The 19,664-nt window shown below is 40.2% G+C and overlaps 1 protein-coding gene across 4 annotated transcripts in view; it reads right to left on the minus strand.

Moving 5' to 3' along the window:
* The window catches only part of EBF2 (EBF transcription factor 2), a 254,295-nt gene that overhangs the window by 45,107 nt on the left and 189,524 nt on the right, over positions 1 to 19,664 (minus strand). For all 4 annotated transcript variants that reach the window (XM_026714962.2, XM_087938878.1, XM_087938876.1 and 1 more), the window contains exons 8-10: positions 16,221 to 16,338; positions 2,691 to 2,821; positions 2,313 to 2,439 (exon numbers count right to left, since the gene is read on the minus strand). In XM_026714962.2, coding sequence (XP_026570747.1) covers positions 2,313 to 2,439; positions 2,691 to 2,821; positions 16,221 to 16,338 — 376 coding nt within the window. The remainder of the gene's footprint in view (positions 1 to 2,312; positions 2,440 to 2,690; positions 2,822 to 16,220; positions 16,339 to 19,664) is intronic.

Genomic DNA, 19,664 nt, shown 5'->3' on the forward strand with positions numbered 1-19,664 from the left:
CCTCTTAGGAAAGGGGTGAAAGATGAGAGGACTTTTGTTCGTACTAGTAAATATGGCATTGCCCACCCATGCCAATTTAATATTCCTCTGGCAATTTTGCAGGAAATGTGTGGCATGTTTTCCAAGATAAGACAGGCTTGGGTTATAGAGAAAAACATTCTCCTGCTTCGGGCAAAAAAAACCAAACACCAATACCAAAACAGAATAATGAGTAGTTTCTTCTTTTAAAGCATACCATCATTGTTAATAAGGTAATCTATAGCTTGCTTTTTTAAAAAAAATCCATCATAATAGGTTGTGATCATTGCTGATACAGGGAACAGAAGAGAAAAACAACACACTGGGTTAATTGTGCAGCTTGGAAGTTCTTTTATTGTTCTGTGTCTTTCTTGAAAGCATTTTGCTACCAGCCAGAAAGAGCTGGGGGAATTGGTTACACCAGGTGCAGCTGTATTTAATAGTTGTGTTTATCACTGTGCTTGACATGATCTACTTAGACAGAGAGACTGAGAAATTGCTTGATTTTACCCTTGCTAATTTTGTGAAGCATCTTCTAGCAGATAGCAGCAAAACAACTATTTTTCCCTCTCCTTGGGTGAACCTAACAAAGAATCTCTACCAATTTCCTTGCCTTCATTCCTCTGTATGGCCAAACAGCAGCGGTGGAGTGAAAAACAACCACAACCCACTGTCCTGATTTTCATTCTTGCCTGGTTTTCAGATTGGATAGATGCTCTGGTAAACATCTCCATTAAGTACCATAGTCAGCATTATGTGGGACTACCCTTATTTTTGGTCTGAAAGTTGCATCTGGTAAGATCTAAAGCAGCCAGGATTCCTTACACACACAATTGCACTGGCTGGCTCAAGATTTTTATTGTGCCCATACAGACAATTAGGGATCAAAATTTTTGGTGGAATGACTTTGGATTAGATTTGGCAATCACAAATGTCCTTTAAATTATTCACTGGGGAAAATAAAGACAGATTTCTGCTTATCAGCAGGAATATTAAGCTCATGAGAGACCCACTTTTGATTTTCCATAAGGTCCATTTTTCTCTATTCATCCTTCTAAAAACAAAAAAGGTAAAATTTGCTCCTGCCAAGTCATGTTTAACTCTAGGGGGTGCAGTGTTCAGCCTTGGGAGTCAGCATTGTCCAAAGATGCTTCTGTGGTCATGTGGCCAGCATGACTATATGCCGAGGTGCATGGAACACTGTTACTTTCCCAGCAAGTTGGTACCTATTTATCTACTTACATTTGCATGTTTTCGAACTGCTAGGTTGGCAGGAGCTAGGGGTCCATCTCTCTACATCCACCCAAAAGTGAGGGTTTTGCATTCCCTGGTAGCCAAGTAGACATGGAGACATGGAACCCAGTTGTTGTATACTGGGACGCAGTCCTTCAGTGAACTGAGGTCCTCTGAATCGCCAAAGCTCCTCCTCCTTGAAGTAACATAGAATGTCTTCAACTTCAACTCTCCATAGGGAAATACATCACTCTCCTACCAGATCACTTTGATCTGGTTTCAGTATGCCCCAGTACAAAGAACAGACTGGAAGAAGATGCCTTCAATAAATGGAATCTCAGAATCAGAGCAAAGTGCTGGTCTTTTTTTCCTTCACAACCATCCATCTATTTCTTTTTTGATCTTCTTGGCTTTCCTAGTTTCTATTAAACCTCAGAGATCCCAAGGGAAGTGTATTCCCCTGTCCCTCCACCAACAGTGTAAACAATCAGGGAGACTGTGCAAAATGTATGGTAGGAAATAACCCACTAATAGGATCTTCCAACTATCACTGCAATCTCTAACAGAAACAACTAAATAAAGTTAAAAAAATACTACCTACTGAACTTCCCCCCAAAAAAATCTGTTCTGTTTTTACAAGGTTAGAAAACTTTTGAGAATTTGCAAGTCCTATTAATTAAGGCTACCTCATTATGACTAATTAAAGGGAAGCTCAAAAACAAGGCAGGAAAATCCTCATAATTTTTGTTTCCAGAACTTGATACTGAGAGGAAATTTGGAAACACAAAAAATAGTTTTTCAACAAGGATGTCATATTCACAAAGAAAAACTGTAAACTCATTTAGATTTTATCTGAATGTATGGAATATGAAAAGCATGCAGCAAAAATGTCATAAAAAGGACATTTTAAGAAACAACAACCCTCTATTAATTCTTCAATTAAAACCATAGTTTTAACCCTTAATAGTTTAAGAGATAACTCATAACAGAATAACAGAGTTGAGGGAAATAAATAAAGTTCTTCCCCAGTTTTGACTTTGCAATGTGATATTTCCACATACCTGTATAAATAAATCTACCAGGAGCTCCTTTGCAAAATTGTTTGGATTTGTACGATAATGTTACTTCAACCACGCCAGGGATGTGACGAGGTGGTGTTTGGACACGGATGGCATGTGGGGTGATCAGCTGAGAATAAAAAGAGAAAACATGTTGAGACAGTTATGACAACCGTGATTTTGCCAGAAAAGTAGCACCCATTCTCAGTGTATGCCTGTTGATGAATCTGTGGGTCAAAATTGAATATAAGGAAACTTTCCCAGTATTTGAAAAAGTGCTGAGTTATTTGGGTCAGCTCCAGATAAGCATCTCGGGTCAAAAATTAAACAGGAAAAAGGTTTTGCTAGTATAGAAAAATACCAGAAAATTTCTGTGCCTACCTCACTCCACACAAGCATGGTCCCAAATACGACTTGAAGCCCATCAAAAAAGTTGTCCCCTATAATGATCACCATTGCTCCACCAGTGGTCCAGCCTTCACTTGGACTAATTGCTTTGATGCATGGGGTGGCTAAAGAGAAAAGTTGCAGGAGAAAAAAAAGAAAGGGAGAATGGAGTTAGCTTTCGGATGAAGCTCCTATGAAACTTCCTTTGATGGTTATATGGCTCCCAATTTCTCAGCTATCTTACATAACAGAAATCTAGCACAAGGCACAATGATACCTCTTACAGGAACTGTGGAAACATAACACTGAGTTGCAAATTATCAAACACACACACACAACTCATGAGCTCTCCCAATCTCATAAGCTTCCTTTAGTCGTGAATTGCAATCTTACACTATATGGCAAAATGTTACATTATATGGCAACCCATTTCAACCATTTAGATTAATTTTCATCATCATTTGTGGTTGTCTGTATTATCACCCTCAGTTTGTCCTGGAGCCCTGAAGAGACTGCTGAGCTTTCTTTTCCTGGAAGATCTCAGCCAAGAAGATCTATTCCAAAGAAGCTTGTTCAAGTTTGCTTAGCAGGGGTTTGCCAAAGGCAGAGAGAAAGGATGAAATGTGTGCCTAAAATAGATGCTGAAAAGACCTTTTTTTACCCCATATTCTCTTGTTTCTGGATAGTTTTGGAAAATTCTTTTGCTTTTCAGTGATTGTCCATCTTCTATGCTGTCAAGCATTTAGGACAATTCACATGAGAATTTTCGTTCGGTTTCTATGGTTTGCCACCTCCCTGCCTTGTCTGGGAACTGAAGTTTGGAGAACTACTGAAGATTCACACTATGCATTTTGCTTCCTTGCTGGAATTAAGACACTGGCTTAAAACTTGAAGAGAAAGCAAGATTTCCTCCATCATAAGGACCACAAATGACGGGGTTCATATAATGCATTAAACCACAAAGAAACAAATGTTCTACGTAGCCAGGGAGAAAGAAGTCAGGTAAATTGGGATGATAAATAATGGTTATGATTTCCTGCATTTAATTCCTCTGAGAGCTTGAGATGAGGTACATGGGAAGGATTCATGCAATTTTGCACTCAATGAAATCGCTATGAAGCAGGTGATGGCGATGATGACGATGATGGAGAGAAAGAGAGAAAGAGGGAGGGGAGGGCACCCAAAGTCTTGCATTAAATTCCCTTCAACAGGAAGTGTTAGTGGACTCACTAGTCCAAATTCTGCACCCGAATCATTACATGACATCTATTCTGCATAATAGCAATAACATTTAGATTTATATACTGCTTCACAGTGTTTACAGCCCTCTCTAAGTCAGCGTATTGACCCCAACAATTTGGTCCTCATTTTACTGACCTCAGAAGGATGGAAGGATGGGTCAACCTTGAGCTGGTGAGAATCAAACTGCCAAACAGCTGGCAGCTGGCAGTCAGCAGAGGTAGCCTGTGGTACTGCATTCTAACCACTGTGCCACCACGGCTTTTGCATAAGGGTTGTCTTATCAAATTTTACTGGAAAGAAGGCACTGAATGATGTTTAAATCATTTCAATTATTTGATAGTGTAAATTACAGCTGTTAAAGCATTTTAATGTTAATTCAACTCTGGCAATTTTATATTGCCTTGCATTCTGAGCCTCCTAGTTTAGGTTAGAGGTGAACAACCCACAGCCTCAGGACTGCATATTGCTCCTGAAATCCTTCTCCATAATGGCTCCAGAGATCTTTAAAAGTTGCTACCAAGTTGTAATCTACTTAGTGATTGTGGAGAGAAATGATTAAGCATGACATGCAATGTTTGTTTGTTTTTGTTCTGTCTCCACCCGTGATTTTTTGAAGTGCAGCCACCACCCATTGCCAAGTGTGGCTCATAGCTCCTCAAAAATTATACAAATATTCTCCAACTTATGACCACATTTGAGACCAAAATTACCAAGGCATTTGCCCCATTTTGTGACCTTTCTTGCCACAGTTGTTAAGGGAATCACTACAGTTTTTAAGGTTAACCTAGTGATTAAAATGAATCTTGCTTCCCCATTGACTTTGCCTGTCAGAAATCTGCAAAAGATGGTCACACGCTTTTGGGGCAGCACAACTATTACAAATAGGTGCCAGTGGCCAAGGGTCCAAATTTTGACCACGTAACCATGGAGATGCTGCAACAGTCATCATGCCATTTTTTTTCATTGGCATTTCAAATGGCCACTAAATGAATGGTTGTAATTTGAGAACTACTGTACAGTTCTTCCCAGAGGGAACACACTGGCCTTTTTTTAGTAAATATTTTTCACAGACCAGTTGTGTTGCAAAAGATAGTGAACTATAAGCAGCAGTGGGATTCAGCCAGTTCACACACGCACACACCCATCAAAGTGGATCCTGGGTGTCGTGCTGCAGTGGAGAAATGGGCAACGGAGTGGCTGGCATGAGGAAAGAAAAAGGCTGCTTTCCAGTGGTGGGATTCAAAAAAATTTACTACCAGTTCTGTGGTTATGGCTTGGTGGGCATGGTGTGACTTGGCGAGTGTGGCTTGGTGGGCATGGCAAGGGAAGAATACTGTAAAATCTCCATTCCCACTCCAGGGGAAGGATGCTGTAAAATCTCCATTCTCTCTCTACTCCTAGGGGAAAGTTACCACCAGTTCTCCAAACTACTCAAAATTTCTGCTACTGGTTTTCCAGAACTGGTCAGAACCTGCTGAATACCATCTCTGCTGCTTTCCTTCTTTCTTCTCCCTGCTCCTCTTCCTTCCCTCATGCCAGCCTCTCCATTGCTCATTTTTCCATTGCAGCGCAGCACCCAGGATGCACTTTGATAGCAGGTGAGTGAGTGAGTAATTTAATAACCGGATCACCCAGGTTGGCCATTGAGGAAGGCTCGTCCCACATGTGCGGTGCAGCTGGAGGATGGGGATGGGCCACACCTCCCATGACAGCCAACCTGACCCTGGCTGAACTGGTTGGTAAATTATTTGAACCCCACCAGTGTCTATAAGCCAGGAAACTGGCTTGATTTGGACCAAGCCAAAATTCGAGCCTGCCTGAAAGAAAGAAGGATACAAAGCTGAGAGACAGTTGTAATGAAATATGAATACACTCAATGGTAGACCATGTGTATTCTCTACAGAAATCCCCAAGGGATTTAGATAGCCAGAGTGAGAATTCCACCTGGGTCTCTGGAGAGTAGCTACTACATATCAGTCAGTACTTGATTAGACGCATGACTGAATCTTGAACTGGATTAAAGTAGCGATCAGCAGAAATAAAGGACTCTGCCAGGGAAGCGAATCACAGTTGAGGTACTTGCCAATTTCATACAAAGCATTTACAGCGAATTCTTCTTTTTAGTTGCTTGCTCATTTCAAAAAGGCAGGGGTGTCTTCCAGGGGACAAGCCCTACCAAAGTGGCTGATACGGCAACATCATGGAATAAGTCATTGATCATAAACGTTTCCCTCAATTGAGAAAATAAAAATTATAAAAAGAGAGAATGCTATTAAAAGAGCAGCTGTTTATAAAACTTAGCTTGAAAGGAAGATTTCAGAAATAGGTTGAGATTCAGTAAAATAGAAATCATTTCTGATACATCATGTTTTCTTCAGCAATAAATTCCATCCTGATATTCAGACTGACAGTTTAAATAATTCACTGTTCAAACTTCGATACTTTCCAATAGCAGATTTTTTTTTAAAGGATGGTTTACTTTTATCTTCATATTTAGATTTTATTTTATTTTTAATTTTTTTAAAAAAACTATATATCACTCTGAGAATCCCAACAGATTGAAAACAGTAAATACTTTTAATGAAATGAAATGAATAAAATATTCATGCTTGGAACACATAAGATCAGTAAATAATCCAACTGCCTTGGCTCATAACTCTTTCTAAAATCCTGTACCATAGGCTAAGATCACCACCCCCAAAAGCAAAAAATAGTTTCTTCTGCCTCTGCTGTTAATATCTCCACATTCTGATAAATCGAAGAGACCAACAGAAATTTCCTCACCAATCGCGGTGAGGAAAAATCTGCTGAGAAACTTTTTTTTCTGTCAGAGTGTTACAACTGAGAGTCATCCACGTACAGTAAATGTGGAGAAACTCAATACAGGTGCTTCTTTAAATACTACTGCATATAAACTATAGAGTTTGCTGCATGAGATGTGATGATAGCCACCAAGTTAGAAAAAATTATGGAGGATCTTTCTATCAATGGCTCCAAGCCTTGCGGGAATCGCAAGCGGCAGGGTTTAATTATTATCTGCTAGGGAACAGCAATGATTGAGGCCTAGATCCATCTTTGCTGTAGACCTCTTCCCACAACACGCTTATCTGGGACAATTAGGGACTTAATATGTTGTGATTAAATGACCCAGTTAGCCAATCCCCAAAGGATCACAGTTAACCCCAAATAGGCTCAGTGCAAGGTGAAACCAATTCCACCCACTCAGTTGTCACATGAAACATTTAAATCCTAATCTACTTTGAACCTTGGATCACAGCTAAACTTAAGCAGCTACGTCATTCCAAAGAAGAAGCCTACAGAAAAGGTGACAGAATGCTATATAGTCAGGCCAGAAACATATTAACAAGAGAGATCAAAGTAGCTGTATGACTGTATGACTGTAACTTTGTCACTTGTATCCTTACGATCTATATTGACTGTTTCCTAGTATGATTTGATTGCTTATTGTACCCTATGACTATTATTAAATGTTGTACCTTATGATTCTTGTCTCTTGATGAATGTATCTTTTCTTTTATATATACTGAGAGCATTTGCACCAAGACAAATTCCTTGTATGGCCAATAAAGAATTATATTCTGTTCTATTCTTCTAAGAAAGACAAATGCAGAAAAAGAGTGGTTTGGAAAAGTAAACTCCATTATCAAATTCATTTCTAAGATCTAGCAGTACAGACCCTTCTCCCAAATTCAGAGGAATTGCAGCAACAAGATTGTGTTATAATTATAATACTAATGTCAGGAAACCTTTCTAATCTTTCAGTGCTATAAAAGTTTATAAGCCATTTGTTAGCAGAAACAGTCAGGAATATTCCCAGAATGGAATTCCTCAAAAGGTAGAACTGAAAGGAAGAAAAGAATTGAAGCTTCTTGGATGAGAAGCAAAGGGTCTTCAAGGAAAAATAAAGAAAATCCAGTTGTCTCTTGAAAAAGCACCTTTGAGACAACCATGACCTGGATGACAGAGAATCTCATAGACTCCCAGAATGGAACTTTGACTTATTTAGATTGTGTATTGCCTACATCACTAGTAAGGAGATCTTGCTGCAATAGGAAACAAAAAGTACATCAGTATTCTTCAGCAACAAAAATACAAAAAAATTAAACTAATTGCAATGCATGATTATCCCTGGGAAGGGGGCAAATGACAACAATGACATCATGCAAACAAACAATTTACATATATCAGATATATATGACCATTGCGCACTGACCCAATGTCCTCATGTCTTCCTCTTGATGTTATGGCAGCTTGTTACAGATGCCTACAACACCATCATGCAATCAATATTCAATCAGTGGCCTATTCAAATAAAAGCCATTGAAGCAATCCATTTAGGATGAAAAAAACAAATGGTAAATGAATGCAATCTTTTTATTAATGACTGCAAATCTTTGGGGAAGTTAATCTCAATGTTATTATTAGTTACTTTAGGTTACACTTTGATCTGTTTGATATTTTACATTTATCCAGTTTGCTTGATTTTGGTTTAGCCTTTCATATGAAATCAGCTGCTATGATTTACAACCTATGGTTGATGGCATGTGAAAAGGGTGATCATTGTAGTTAAGTAAGTAAACTACGAGTATGTACACTGTGATTTGCAAACTCAGTTATAAACTGCAGTTACATATTTCCAGTTTTCTCTTGAGAAAAATACATATTTTCCTGTTTTCTTCATTCTCCTTTTCTCTCCTTTTTTCCTTAGCATGCTCTTCTTGATTTTTTAAAAAAGCTATTATCTGTCTCTTTGAGTAGACCCCAAGTTTATTTGTCATAATTTGATGGGTCTTCGAATTGTTTTGATTAAATAGAAATATGTCTCTTTTCTGCGGAGCTAAGTGTTGAAAACAAGAGTTTTACTGATGGCTTGAATGTAGTGAAAATCCTCCCATTTCATCCCAATTGAACTCATGCTAAGCATGCCTGGTTTTTATAAGATAGGGTAAATCCCCCCACCTTGGCCCCCCCTCCCTTCCCATCCATTCAAGGCCTCTGGACTATACATCCCATCAAGATCCCAATATGGTTTTCCAGTCCATAACCAAAGTCAATCCATCACTCGATTCCCAATGTTGACAAGGTCAAAGGTGGCAGGGAGGTTTGGCAGAGTTCCAAAACTATAAGACTCCTTTGAACAGCCAGTCAATCACATTCAATCAGTCAAGGAAAAACTGGAAGGTTTCGTAGGCTTAGAAGCTTGGGAGTATTCTTCTACCATTTCACTGCCCGCTGGGGGAGAATTAACACTGCTCTGAATTCTTCACTGATTCAATCATTTTTCTTCCAGTTCATTAATTCTGCTCCAGGTTGAGGCAGGGCACATTTTAACAGGAGGGGAGGGTGGGTGGGTGGGGAAATGCAACAAAACAAGCCTAATGAAATAATAGACCAACTTGTCTCTTTGAGTAACGTCACAAAGCCTTCTCACTTTCACTCACTACAGGGAACGGCCCAAAAGAGGCTTCTCCGAGCTTTTTTTTTTTTTAAAGAAAAATGAAGAAAAGGGGTGGGGCGGGGGGGAGAAACCTGGTGCCAGAATGGGGCTTGGAGAGAGTGGAGGCGATTATCCAATTTGAAGCTTAGCAGATCCAACGATTTGTAATTGCTTGAAAATACAGCCCGCAGACGACCAACGATGCCTCACTTAGCCAAACAAACGAAAATCAATTAGTGTCAGTTTCCCTTCTGCGCATTGTTATGTTTCGCGCCGTTTGTTTAAGCGAGTGGCTGACACTTTTTCATACACATCTTGCACGAGTCCCATTTCTGTTTAACTAAGATGTCAATGTGGCTTGATTTGCTCCAAGATCAACTCCAGCCCACCTGAGCTAAATGTCTGACGTTCCCTAGCAAAGAATATGTGGCATGTCGCCTCTTGGCTCTTCCAAATTCAAGGAGTAAAAGAGTGGGGGGAGGAGGAAGAGGAAGAGGAGAAGTCAGGGGCAACCCAAGGTTCTTTGGCTCTATGGCTGCTGCAAATTCAGAGAGTATCAAGTTGATCTGCAAGAAATATCTTCTTAAATGAGTAAGATAACGGTCCAGCAGATGGAGTTTAGCCATGACCAGTGAGCCAAATTCTTGCTGCCGAAGTACCCAATTGAATGCAAAAGAAAAGAAGATTGAGAAGTGAGAGAAATAACTGGGTCACTTGTGAATATATCTCCACCACTACTGGGCAATTAAGAACTTGTCACTGGGGAACTGGGTCAGGGATGTGAGTTTCTTTCCTTGACCCTCCAATGCCCATAATTAAACTACTGTAGCAGGTCTGCAGAGTGGTTGTGTTTTTTGTTTTTGATTGGATGCAGACACCATCTTATCCCAGTCCTTTCTGTAGATTGCCCAATATCACAGATGCGAAAACTGGATTCAGATATAAATGTTGTGATTTTTTTGTTATTTTCATAGTGCTATGGTTTTCATTTTTACAATGTTGTGGTCTACACAATTTTCCTAAGTCCTGGTGTAGATGGATAAATTGTCCCATTCCAGATTACTAAGACATATCTGTCCTTGTGCTATGCTTGCCTTGTTTTGCTCATCTTCCCTAGTTTAAAGGAGAGAAAATTATGCTGATGTTAGGCAAGAGCTGTCTTTTCTGATAGGTTAGAGCAGTGGCAGCTAACATTTTTGGGCTCCTGTGCCAAAAATGGTGTGTGTGCTAGCACCCAGAAGGCAATGCACGTGGGGGGCCCGTGTGCGTGACCAGGGATGGGATTCTATTTTTTTAACAACCAGTTCTGTGGGCATGGCTTAGGTGGTGGGCGTGGCTTGGTGGTCATGTGACTGGGTGGACATGGCTTGGTGGTCATGTTATTGGCTGGTGTGGCCAACTCAATATCACTCACATCGAGGCACGCATCTCCTCACCTGGCGTCTCATGACTGTGGGGATGCTGCAACAGTCGTAAGTTGTGAAAAATGGTCATAAGTCACTTTTTTCAGTGCCACTGTAACTTTGAATGGTCACTCCACACAAGCAAAGTACCAGCAAAGGAGGGGAAAAAAACTCCAGAGATGTTCCTGAGACAGGAAGTCTAGTCCTGCCAAGAATGTAATAATGGTTAAAGAAGAGGCAGTTTCTGTAAGCAAGACCAGAATGTTTCCTTCCTGCCTTCCTTACAGGATTAGGCCAGTAATTTCTTCTAACATCCAGTTCTCCAAACTGCTTAGAATGATAACAACCGGTTCTAGTGCGAACCTGTAGAATCCCACCCCTGTGCGCGACCCCCCCCCACGTGCCACACATCTCTGCACATGTGCGTGCATTGCCTGCAACCCCCGCCCCCTCACATGCATGCCAGATATCTGACAATCAACTGTCGGGTGAGCGGCACACATGCATGTACGGTAAATTTGCTCTGAGGGCTCGCGTGCCAGCAGTAATGGCTCTGCGTGCCACTTCCGGCACGCAGGCCATAAGTTCGTAATCACAGGGTTAGAGCACGTGGGAAACCTGGGGGCTTCCAGGTCACCACTAACTTCACTGTCAAATTTCACACTGACATGGTAACATTTAAGTACTGGGATACCAGTTCAAATAGACCTCACATAGTTTTAACAGCAAAAGAAACATCCCTCTCTACAAAGCAGAAAAAAAAATATTCTGCCCTGTCCATTTGTATGGTATGACCACAAAGATTTGCCTGTCCTGATTGACACAATTATGTTGGTAATACCAGGGGACATTCAAGCACTGAGCTTGCTATTCTAAGCCAGAGTGGAGGTGGAATTTAGCTTAGTACATTTCTGACAGATGGGAGTCTAATCTCTTCTTGAAAGTCACAAGTGATGGCGCTCCCACAACTTCCGAAGGCAACTTCTGTTCCACAGGTTAATTGTTCTCAGTGTTAGAAAGTTTCTCCTTTTTTCCAGGTTGAATCTCTCCTTGATCAGTTTCCATCCCTTATTCCTTGTCTGGCCTTTGGGTGCTTTGGAAAATAGCTTGACACCCTTCTCTCTGTGGCAGCCCCTCAAATATTGGAAGACTGCTATCATGTCTCCCCTAGTCCTTCTCTTCACTAGACTAGCCAGGCCCAGTTCCTGCAACTGTTCATTGTATGTTTTAATCTCCAGTCCCCTAATCATCCTGGTTTCTCTTCTCTGTACTTTTTCTAGAGTCTCAACGCCTTGTTTATAGTGTGATGACCAAAACTGGACGCAGTACTCTAGGTGTGGTCTTACTAAGGCTTTATAGAGTGGTATTAGTACCTCACTTGATCTTGATTGTATCCCTCAGTTAATGAAACTTAAGACTGTGTTAGGTTTTTTGGCTGCTGCTGCTGGCTCCTATTTAGCTGGTTGTCCACTAAGACTCCAAGATCCCTCTCACAGTTACTGCTTTGAGCCTGGTTTCACCCAGTGTATATGTGTACTTTTGGTTTTTCTTGCCTAAGTGTAGGACTTTACTTTTCTCTACATTGAATTTCATTTTGTTAGATAGGGCCCAGTGTTCAAGTCTGTCAAGATCCACCTGGAACTTGAGCCTACCTTCTTGGATGTTAGCCATTGCTACCAGCTTAGTATCATCTGCAAATTTGGTAAGTTCCCCTTCTATTCCCTCATCTATGTCATTAACATAAGCTATTTAAGCCCTGGGATGTGTGAATTTAGACATTCATTAAGCCCTGGGATGTGTGAATTTAGACACTGTTTTCTAAATCATGGTTTATAGTTTAGCATCATGTGTAAACTAGGCTGCTATGACTTGTTTAATAAATCCATGGTCTGGCCTATGGAATGCACACAACTTTCCAAGTAAATGTCCTTTGGTTTTTCTCAGGGCTCAGGAAAGAGCAAAGTACCTCAGAGTAACATGTCTTTCTCACCTGTAAGGATGATCTCCAAAGCAGCGGTCCCCAAACTTTCTGGCTTGGCAGATTGGGGGGAGGGGGAAGGGAGAAGGGATGGTTCTGTGTGAGTAGCAGGTGCGCATGTGAGTGTGCACACTCTCCGATCATGCAAGTAGAGCTGGGCACATATGGTTGCTTGCCCACTATTTGAATGGCCATGGCACAGTACTGGACTGCAACCCAGGGGCTGGGAACCCTCCTCTAAAGGAAGCCCTGCAGCCCATTTCTGAATATATAAGATGTGAGATTATATCAAATGTGATTGACAGGGAAAAAGAGGGAGAGAAAGGAGATGTCTGCTCAGACTCCGTTTAGAACAGGAGTGTTAAACTCAAGGGCCAGGGGCCGATCCAGGGTGCTTAGATCTGGCCCACAGGGCCGGGCTGGTGGTAGCAAAGGACCGGCTTGCAGTGCCTCTGCCAGTGAAAACAGAGCTCACGAGGCCCACACACGCCCCTCCTGAGCTCCATTTTCGCTGTCAGAGGGTTTCAGGAAGCTGTCGCAGCCAAAAACGGAGCTCAGGAACCTGTTTTTGCTGCTGAGTGCTCGGGCCACCACAGGCACCCCCCAAAACAAGAGATGTCATGCCAGCCACACCCACCCTGGCCATGCCCACCCCGGCCACCCAAGGTCAAACACAACCCAGATACAACCCTCAATGAAATTGAGTTTGATACCCCTGGCTTAGAACAATAGTAACTGGGTTACTCCATCAATCAATCAGAATAGAGCTTGGATGTCTTCTAGTTGAACTCCCTACTCAAGCAGGAAACTACACCATTTCAGACAAGTGGCTGCCCAGTCTCTCCTTAAAAACATCCAGTAATGAAGTATATGGCAGGAATGTATTGCTGCAATTTGTCAGTCTTGGCAGGCATAGAATAGAATATAGGCAAAGAAGGAAGGATGTACATTCCTAGTCCCACATGATGAGAACTTGGTCCACTTGTAAAGAATGCGATCAGAGTCAGCTGTGATCCATGAGGTTGGTTTTGAGTGCCTGCCTTTGGCTTGTCCTGCTCAAGTATTGTCAGCCTTCTCAAATAAACAAGATGGGAAGCATGACTGGATGAATTAATTCTACTTGATTGTGTGAAGCTGCATTAACAAAATCTTGCAAGCCTGAAAGTCCATATTTCCTGCTGCTCCTTTTAACTGCTTTATCCACTAGGACAGATCCCTTCCTAAGTTTCTTCCTCTGTCAAGCCACTGGGAGCTCCTGCCTCTCGTATGATTGTTTCCTAGGCAGCTTTTCTGTCCTTCATTCCCCAAGGTCATCCACACAGTCCCTTACAAGCATGGAGCCATTTCTTTCTCTTTGCTATTCAAGAGATACAGAACTTCAACTTTCCTATGTATGGCTGTGGGCTGCCAAAAATGGCTCAGAGGTCCATGAGGCTGGGCCCACAGACCAAATTATTTATACCCATGGTCTGCTTTATGAAAAAATAGATAACAGGCCAAAATAAAATGGTGGGGGAAATAATTCTGATTTGCAGTAACTTTTTTGTTACATATTTTTTTCTGGGTATATTTTTAAATTCTGTAGAAACTGTTATGCTAATTTATGAAAAAGCTTTGGTGAACTGGCCCTCCTATGTGACAAGATGAAGTTCAAGTTAGTATGATGTTTAAATATGAACAAAGAATAATGAAAGATTAAAAACTTAAGAATTAGAAAAGTTTAACGATAGACAACAACAGCTAGTCATAATAATACTATACAGTATGTCCAGAAGGAAACAAGGGTAGTAAAAGATTGGAGGTCAATTCTGATTAGAAAAGCTGGAAGTAACTGGTTATGCATAGCCTGAAATGAGGGATGATTAGAAAGAAATTGGGAAGTCATCTTCGGACATTTAAAAATTTGTTGCAAGGATGATGAACTACATTTGACTCATGGTGAGCCATGGTATCCTTTCTGAGATGATATTTTGACAACTTTCCCCATTTCCAGGCAGAGAACCCATCCATATCTTTGTCTTGGTCACCCCTTGATGAGGCAGTATTTTTCTAATATGTACTTAAAGAGAACCATCAGCTTCAAATTAGAAAACAAGATGTTATAAAATTGAGAGAATTTCCTGCTTGGCTAGAGTGTTTGGGATTACTTAAACTGCTTTGGAAGTTTGGTATATTTATTTATTTATTTGTTTGTTTGTTTGTTTATTTATTTGATTTGTCAATTGCTTACAAGATAATAGGTATAAGTATAAACATAGTTATGAATACATGGACACATATAAGAAAATAAAAGAAACAATTGGACAGGGGCGGTAGGCACTTTGGTGCACTTATGCACGCCCCCTACAGACCTCTTAGGAAAGGGGTGAGGTCAATAGTAGACAGTCTAATGTTGAAGTTTTGGGGGTTTGGGGAAGAAATGACGCCTTCTATAGGTGAGCAGCTACACATTTCATTCATCAATGAGATGATGGACCATATAACTTGGGAGTTCTTCAAGATAGATTTCAGGAAAATGTAGTTCCATCATATACAGTAGTGTTGGATATACAGTGGTACCTTGCTACTCAACTGCTTTGAGCCTCATCAAATTTGCAACTCAATTCATTTTGACACAAAAATTTTGCCCAATATTTATTGTTTATTTGGTACTCAACGTACAAGCTAGAAGTTGATGTCGGCTACCTTGTGACTCACTACATTATTCCTTATGGGAAAATTTTGTTTGGTGCTCATTGTTTTTGGTCTTCATTGTGCCTCCTGGATATCAATCAATAGTGAGTACTGAGATACCGCTCAGTATATACAAAGTAGACATGCAAATATGTCCACCAATCAATATTTCTACAGTATCCTTTATGTCCTTAAAATGCCATGCATAGGTCAAATGTAAAAATAATTCACACTAAGAGCATTTCTTTGAATGTATGCCCATCACTCTCATGACCAGGAGGACTAATAAGGCACTCTTGATAAGAAAGAAGAAAAGAAATGTATCCAAATGTGCTCTCAAAGGACATCCTTGGAATATGTTAGGTTGTGCAAAAAAACAAGTATAGGAATGTGCAACTTGTCATAGTTTGGCATTTGGGAGGACTTGGGAAGTGACTAGCCAAAAATAGTACACGAGGCCAGGAGATAAACTCAATTCAATTGGATCTCGCTGATCTTAAAAATGTATTCAAATTAATCACAAACTGATTATTCTCCACTTATATTTGTAAATCATTTTTCCTTCCTAACCTTTGTTAAAAATTATAAACTGGCATCAGGTTTTGGAAGACTTTGGGAAAAACTTTATCCTGGAGGAATCCAGGCGTGTAAAAACATTGGGATGGAGGTTTATGGTTAAAACTCATGTCACCAGACAAGTTATTTTGAAGGTAGCCAATCTTGGATGACTTCTTCCACCATCACCCTGAAAACCAGTGAAGTAAACATACCTTCTGAAGGATCAAGTCTCCTTGCTCTTCGCCCATGTTTTGAGTTGTTGTGAACAAACATATTGTCTGATACTGCCAGGACATGCCCGTCAACATTCACTGTTGTTGATAATACAACCTGGATGTTAAAAAAACAAAAAGCAAAAAAGAGAAAGGCAGATAAATTACATCTCCCTGGTCCATGTTTCATTGCCTAGCCAAGTTTAAGCTCACATTCTTCTTTTGTAAAAGTAAATCCAGTCCTTATAGGGATTAACCTATTAAATGGGAGGAAAAATAGCTTTTATATCTTGATTGCAATAGTAGCAGCAATGTGTACTTGCCCAAGATGAAATGAATCAGCTGAATTGATTCAGTTTGGATTGTGCATTCAAACAACCAAATAAACATGATTTGATCTTGTTCATCAGTTTAAAAAAAGTGTGGGGACATATCTGTAAAAGTCTAACTTGATCACCAAACCAATTTGAACGGACCTGATTTAATTCAATATGCCAGACAAGTTTTAGTACAAAGAGATGAGTTGATTTATAAACCAAATATTTGAGTTGAATCTTCATGTAAAACAATTAAGCCTGTACTAAACATCAACCCTAAGGATATTAACAAGATTGTCATGCTTTGATGCCACAGACTGTACATAGTAGTTCCCAAATTTCTTAGCAGACAGTGTCTCCAACTTTCTTTCAAAAAGCTGTGAATAGATAGAAAGGGAAGATCCCAGTGTGAGTCAGTGGTAAAAACACTAAAATAGGACCAGGGATACTTGTATTCAAATCACCCTCAGCTTTCAAGAGCAGAGTTGATGTTATGGGGAAAAATAAGAGAAAGGGTTTCGCTATATTCCACCATGAGCTCCTGGTGGAAAGATGGTACATAAACATAACAAATGCATGACATCTCATGCGCAGATAAAGTACATGCCAATCATTTAAGCCTTAAATATTCAGATAACATGGCAATGAATGAAATATTGGCTGAATTAAGAAAATGGTCATCCTTTCTCTAGTCTCCAAAAATTCAAATGAGTCTTCCTGGAGTAAATTTACTGAAGATTAGTTTGCATTATCTATGTCCTATCTGAGATGAAACTTATAGAACTTTGGAATGTCTTTCCCAATGATATTTATTCGCCATCACCACTATCTTTAAGGACTGAACAAAACCATTCATTCTTTGTTTTCTTTCTCCTCCTCCTCCTCCTCCTCCTTAGATGGGTATGGTCATTACTTTATTCAAAGTTGCTTCCCAAGTGGCTTCTAAAAATAACACAACTCAAAGGAAGAGGAATGGAGAAAGCAAAGGAACATAGCCCTTGTGTTATAAAGCTGTAATGTTTGTAGATCTGATCATAACACTCTTTTGAGAGATGGACTACTGAAAGTCAGAATGGAAACAGCTCAAAGACAGGAAGAAGCCAAGGCACCAATCTCATTGGTATGCTAACATGGTAATTACACTTCCTGCCTTTCTCATTCCTGCTATCTGATGGGGTAGGTTCAAGATTACAAGTAGGGGAGAGGCAAGGTTTGATGAGTTGGCTTCTCAACAGAATAAATACTGTCCCTGATTTCCCAAAAGTGCTTTTTCAAAAGGCAACAGGACTTTGTTTTTCCTTGAAAACATTTCGCTTCTCATGCAAGAAGTTTCTTCAGTTCTCTTGGATGGGAAGTGAAATGTTTTAAAGGAAAAATAAAGGCCAGTTGCCTTTGAAAAAGCACCTTTTGGAACAACCTGGATGACTGAGAATTTCCATAGATATTTGTCCCTGATTTCCTTCCCTTATTTTCCTGACATCTGGTGGAATGGCTAAAGAAGTTATGTCAATGGGGGGGTTTTTTGCCCAAAGTTTTATCCTTGCTTTGTGTTTTATTGAGTGATTTGTTTTCTTCTTTGTATACTTTACTCTTGTGCTCATTTCTAATCACATTAAATAAAGCGCTTTGGATAAAATAAAGAATATTTTTTTTATGTTTGAGGCAAAGGATTGCTTCTTCCAAAAATCTGAAAGTTGGAGATGCCTTTAGCATTGGTGATGTGTCTTTTTCCACACTGTGGTGTTCTAATCCCACTTTAGTAGGCTGGCTAACTTTGGATGAGTCATTCTCTTTCAGTCCATAACGTCAAACTTGGGTGACAAGCTAGTTGGTCAATTCCTGTTGCAATCAAATGGACCAAAACATCATTGATCAAAAAAAAAAAAAAGCGGACCCTGAATTTGCATGAAAGTGATAGGGGAGTGGGGGACTGCCTTGCTGGGAAATATGCAGGGGAAAAAATATCACACATTTTTGCATACACAAAAAATATCAGGGCGAGAAAGTGGGAGATTGTGAGGAAGGAAGGAAGGAAGGAAGGAAGGAAGGAAGGAAGGAAGGAAGGAAGGAAGGAAGGAAGGAAGGAAGGAAGGAAGGAAGGAAGTTAGTTTCCAAATTGGTGCTCATCATTACATCTTGCTGTACTGAGTTCCACAGGCTAACCTGCTTCCTTTTAATCTCTTTCTTCCATCATTCATCTTCCTTTAATCTGACCTGAATATTCTCTCATTCAGAAACAGTGGTTGCTGCTAGGTGTCTAACTGAAACATATTGTGTGTAACCCATCATAGAATATTAAAGAGACAAAAAGAGGCACGAGGGAGACAACACTTGTAAAGGAAAGGAGATGGGTGGTTAAGAAATATGAAATAAAAATAAAGAAAACACGCTTTGACAACATATAAATAGCCTAGAAATAAAATGAAAGCTCCATTTCCAAGTTAAGAGCAGGCAAGACAAAATTGCAAATATGAGGAAGCTGCAATGATAAAGAAAACATTGAAAACACCCTCAGATTCAGGGAAACATTATAGTTGTGAGCTTCAGCTCATGTTTGTGACGAGACAGGAAGGAAAAAGTAGGATTGGAATCTAGGAGGTAATGGCAGAGGGAAAAGAATACAAACTTCACAAGGTGCAAGGAAGATTGCCTTAATCCTAGATATCCCATTGTAAAAAAAGCCTTTAACAGCTGATAAATTATTTCCTTTCCTTTCTCCTCCCTTTCTTTGGAGAGGGAAGGGATCAGGGCAGGAAAACTGCTTTTCCTTTCTAGACCATTTTTATGCTGACTGAACAAATGCATTCTCTTTCCTGCTCTCTCTCTCCTCAATATGAGTTTAATTCATTCCAAAAGGCACTTGTCATACTTTACATTAAGAGTGTCTTTGCATTCCTGCCCCAAAACGTGTTGCTTTTGTGTGCCAAAAAGGTTTCGTCATTTGACAGTCTAGGTGGAGTTGGGACCTTGTTCCAAAGTGAACAGTTCCCCCATGACACGTGAGAGCTCCAACAGATGCAGTTCATTATTTTCCCTTAAACAATGGAAATAAATTTTAATCTCTCGCTGGCCAGCCCAGACCACACTACGGCAACCAGGGAATAAGGCTGAATTATTCCAGTGTCTG

This window comes from Pseudonaja textilis, chromosome 9 (genome assembly GCF_049901715.1).
Source record: "Pseudonaja textilis isolate UNSWEBS1 chromosome 9, rPseTex1.2, whole genome shotgun sequence".
In the NCBI taxonomy this organism is placed as follows: domain Eukaryota; kingdom Metazoa; phylum Chordata; class Lepidosauria; order Squamata; family Elapidae; genus Pseudonaja; species Pseudonaja textilis.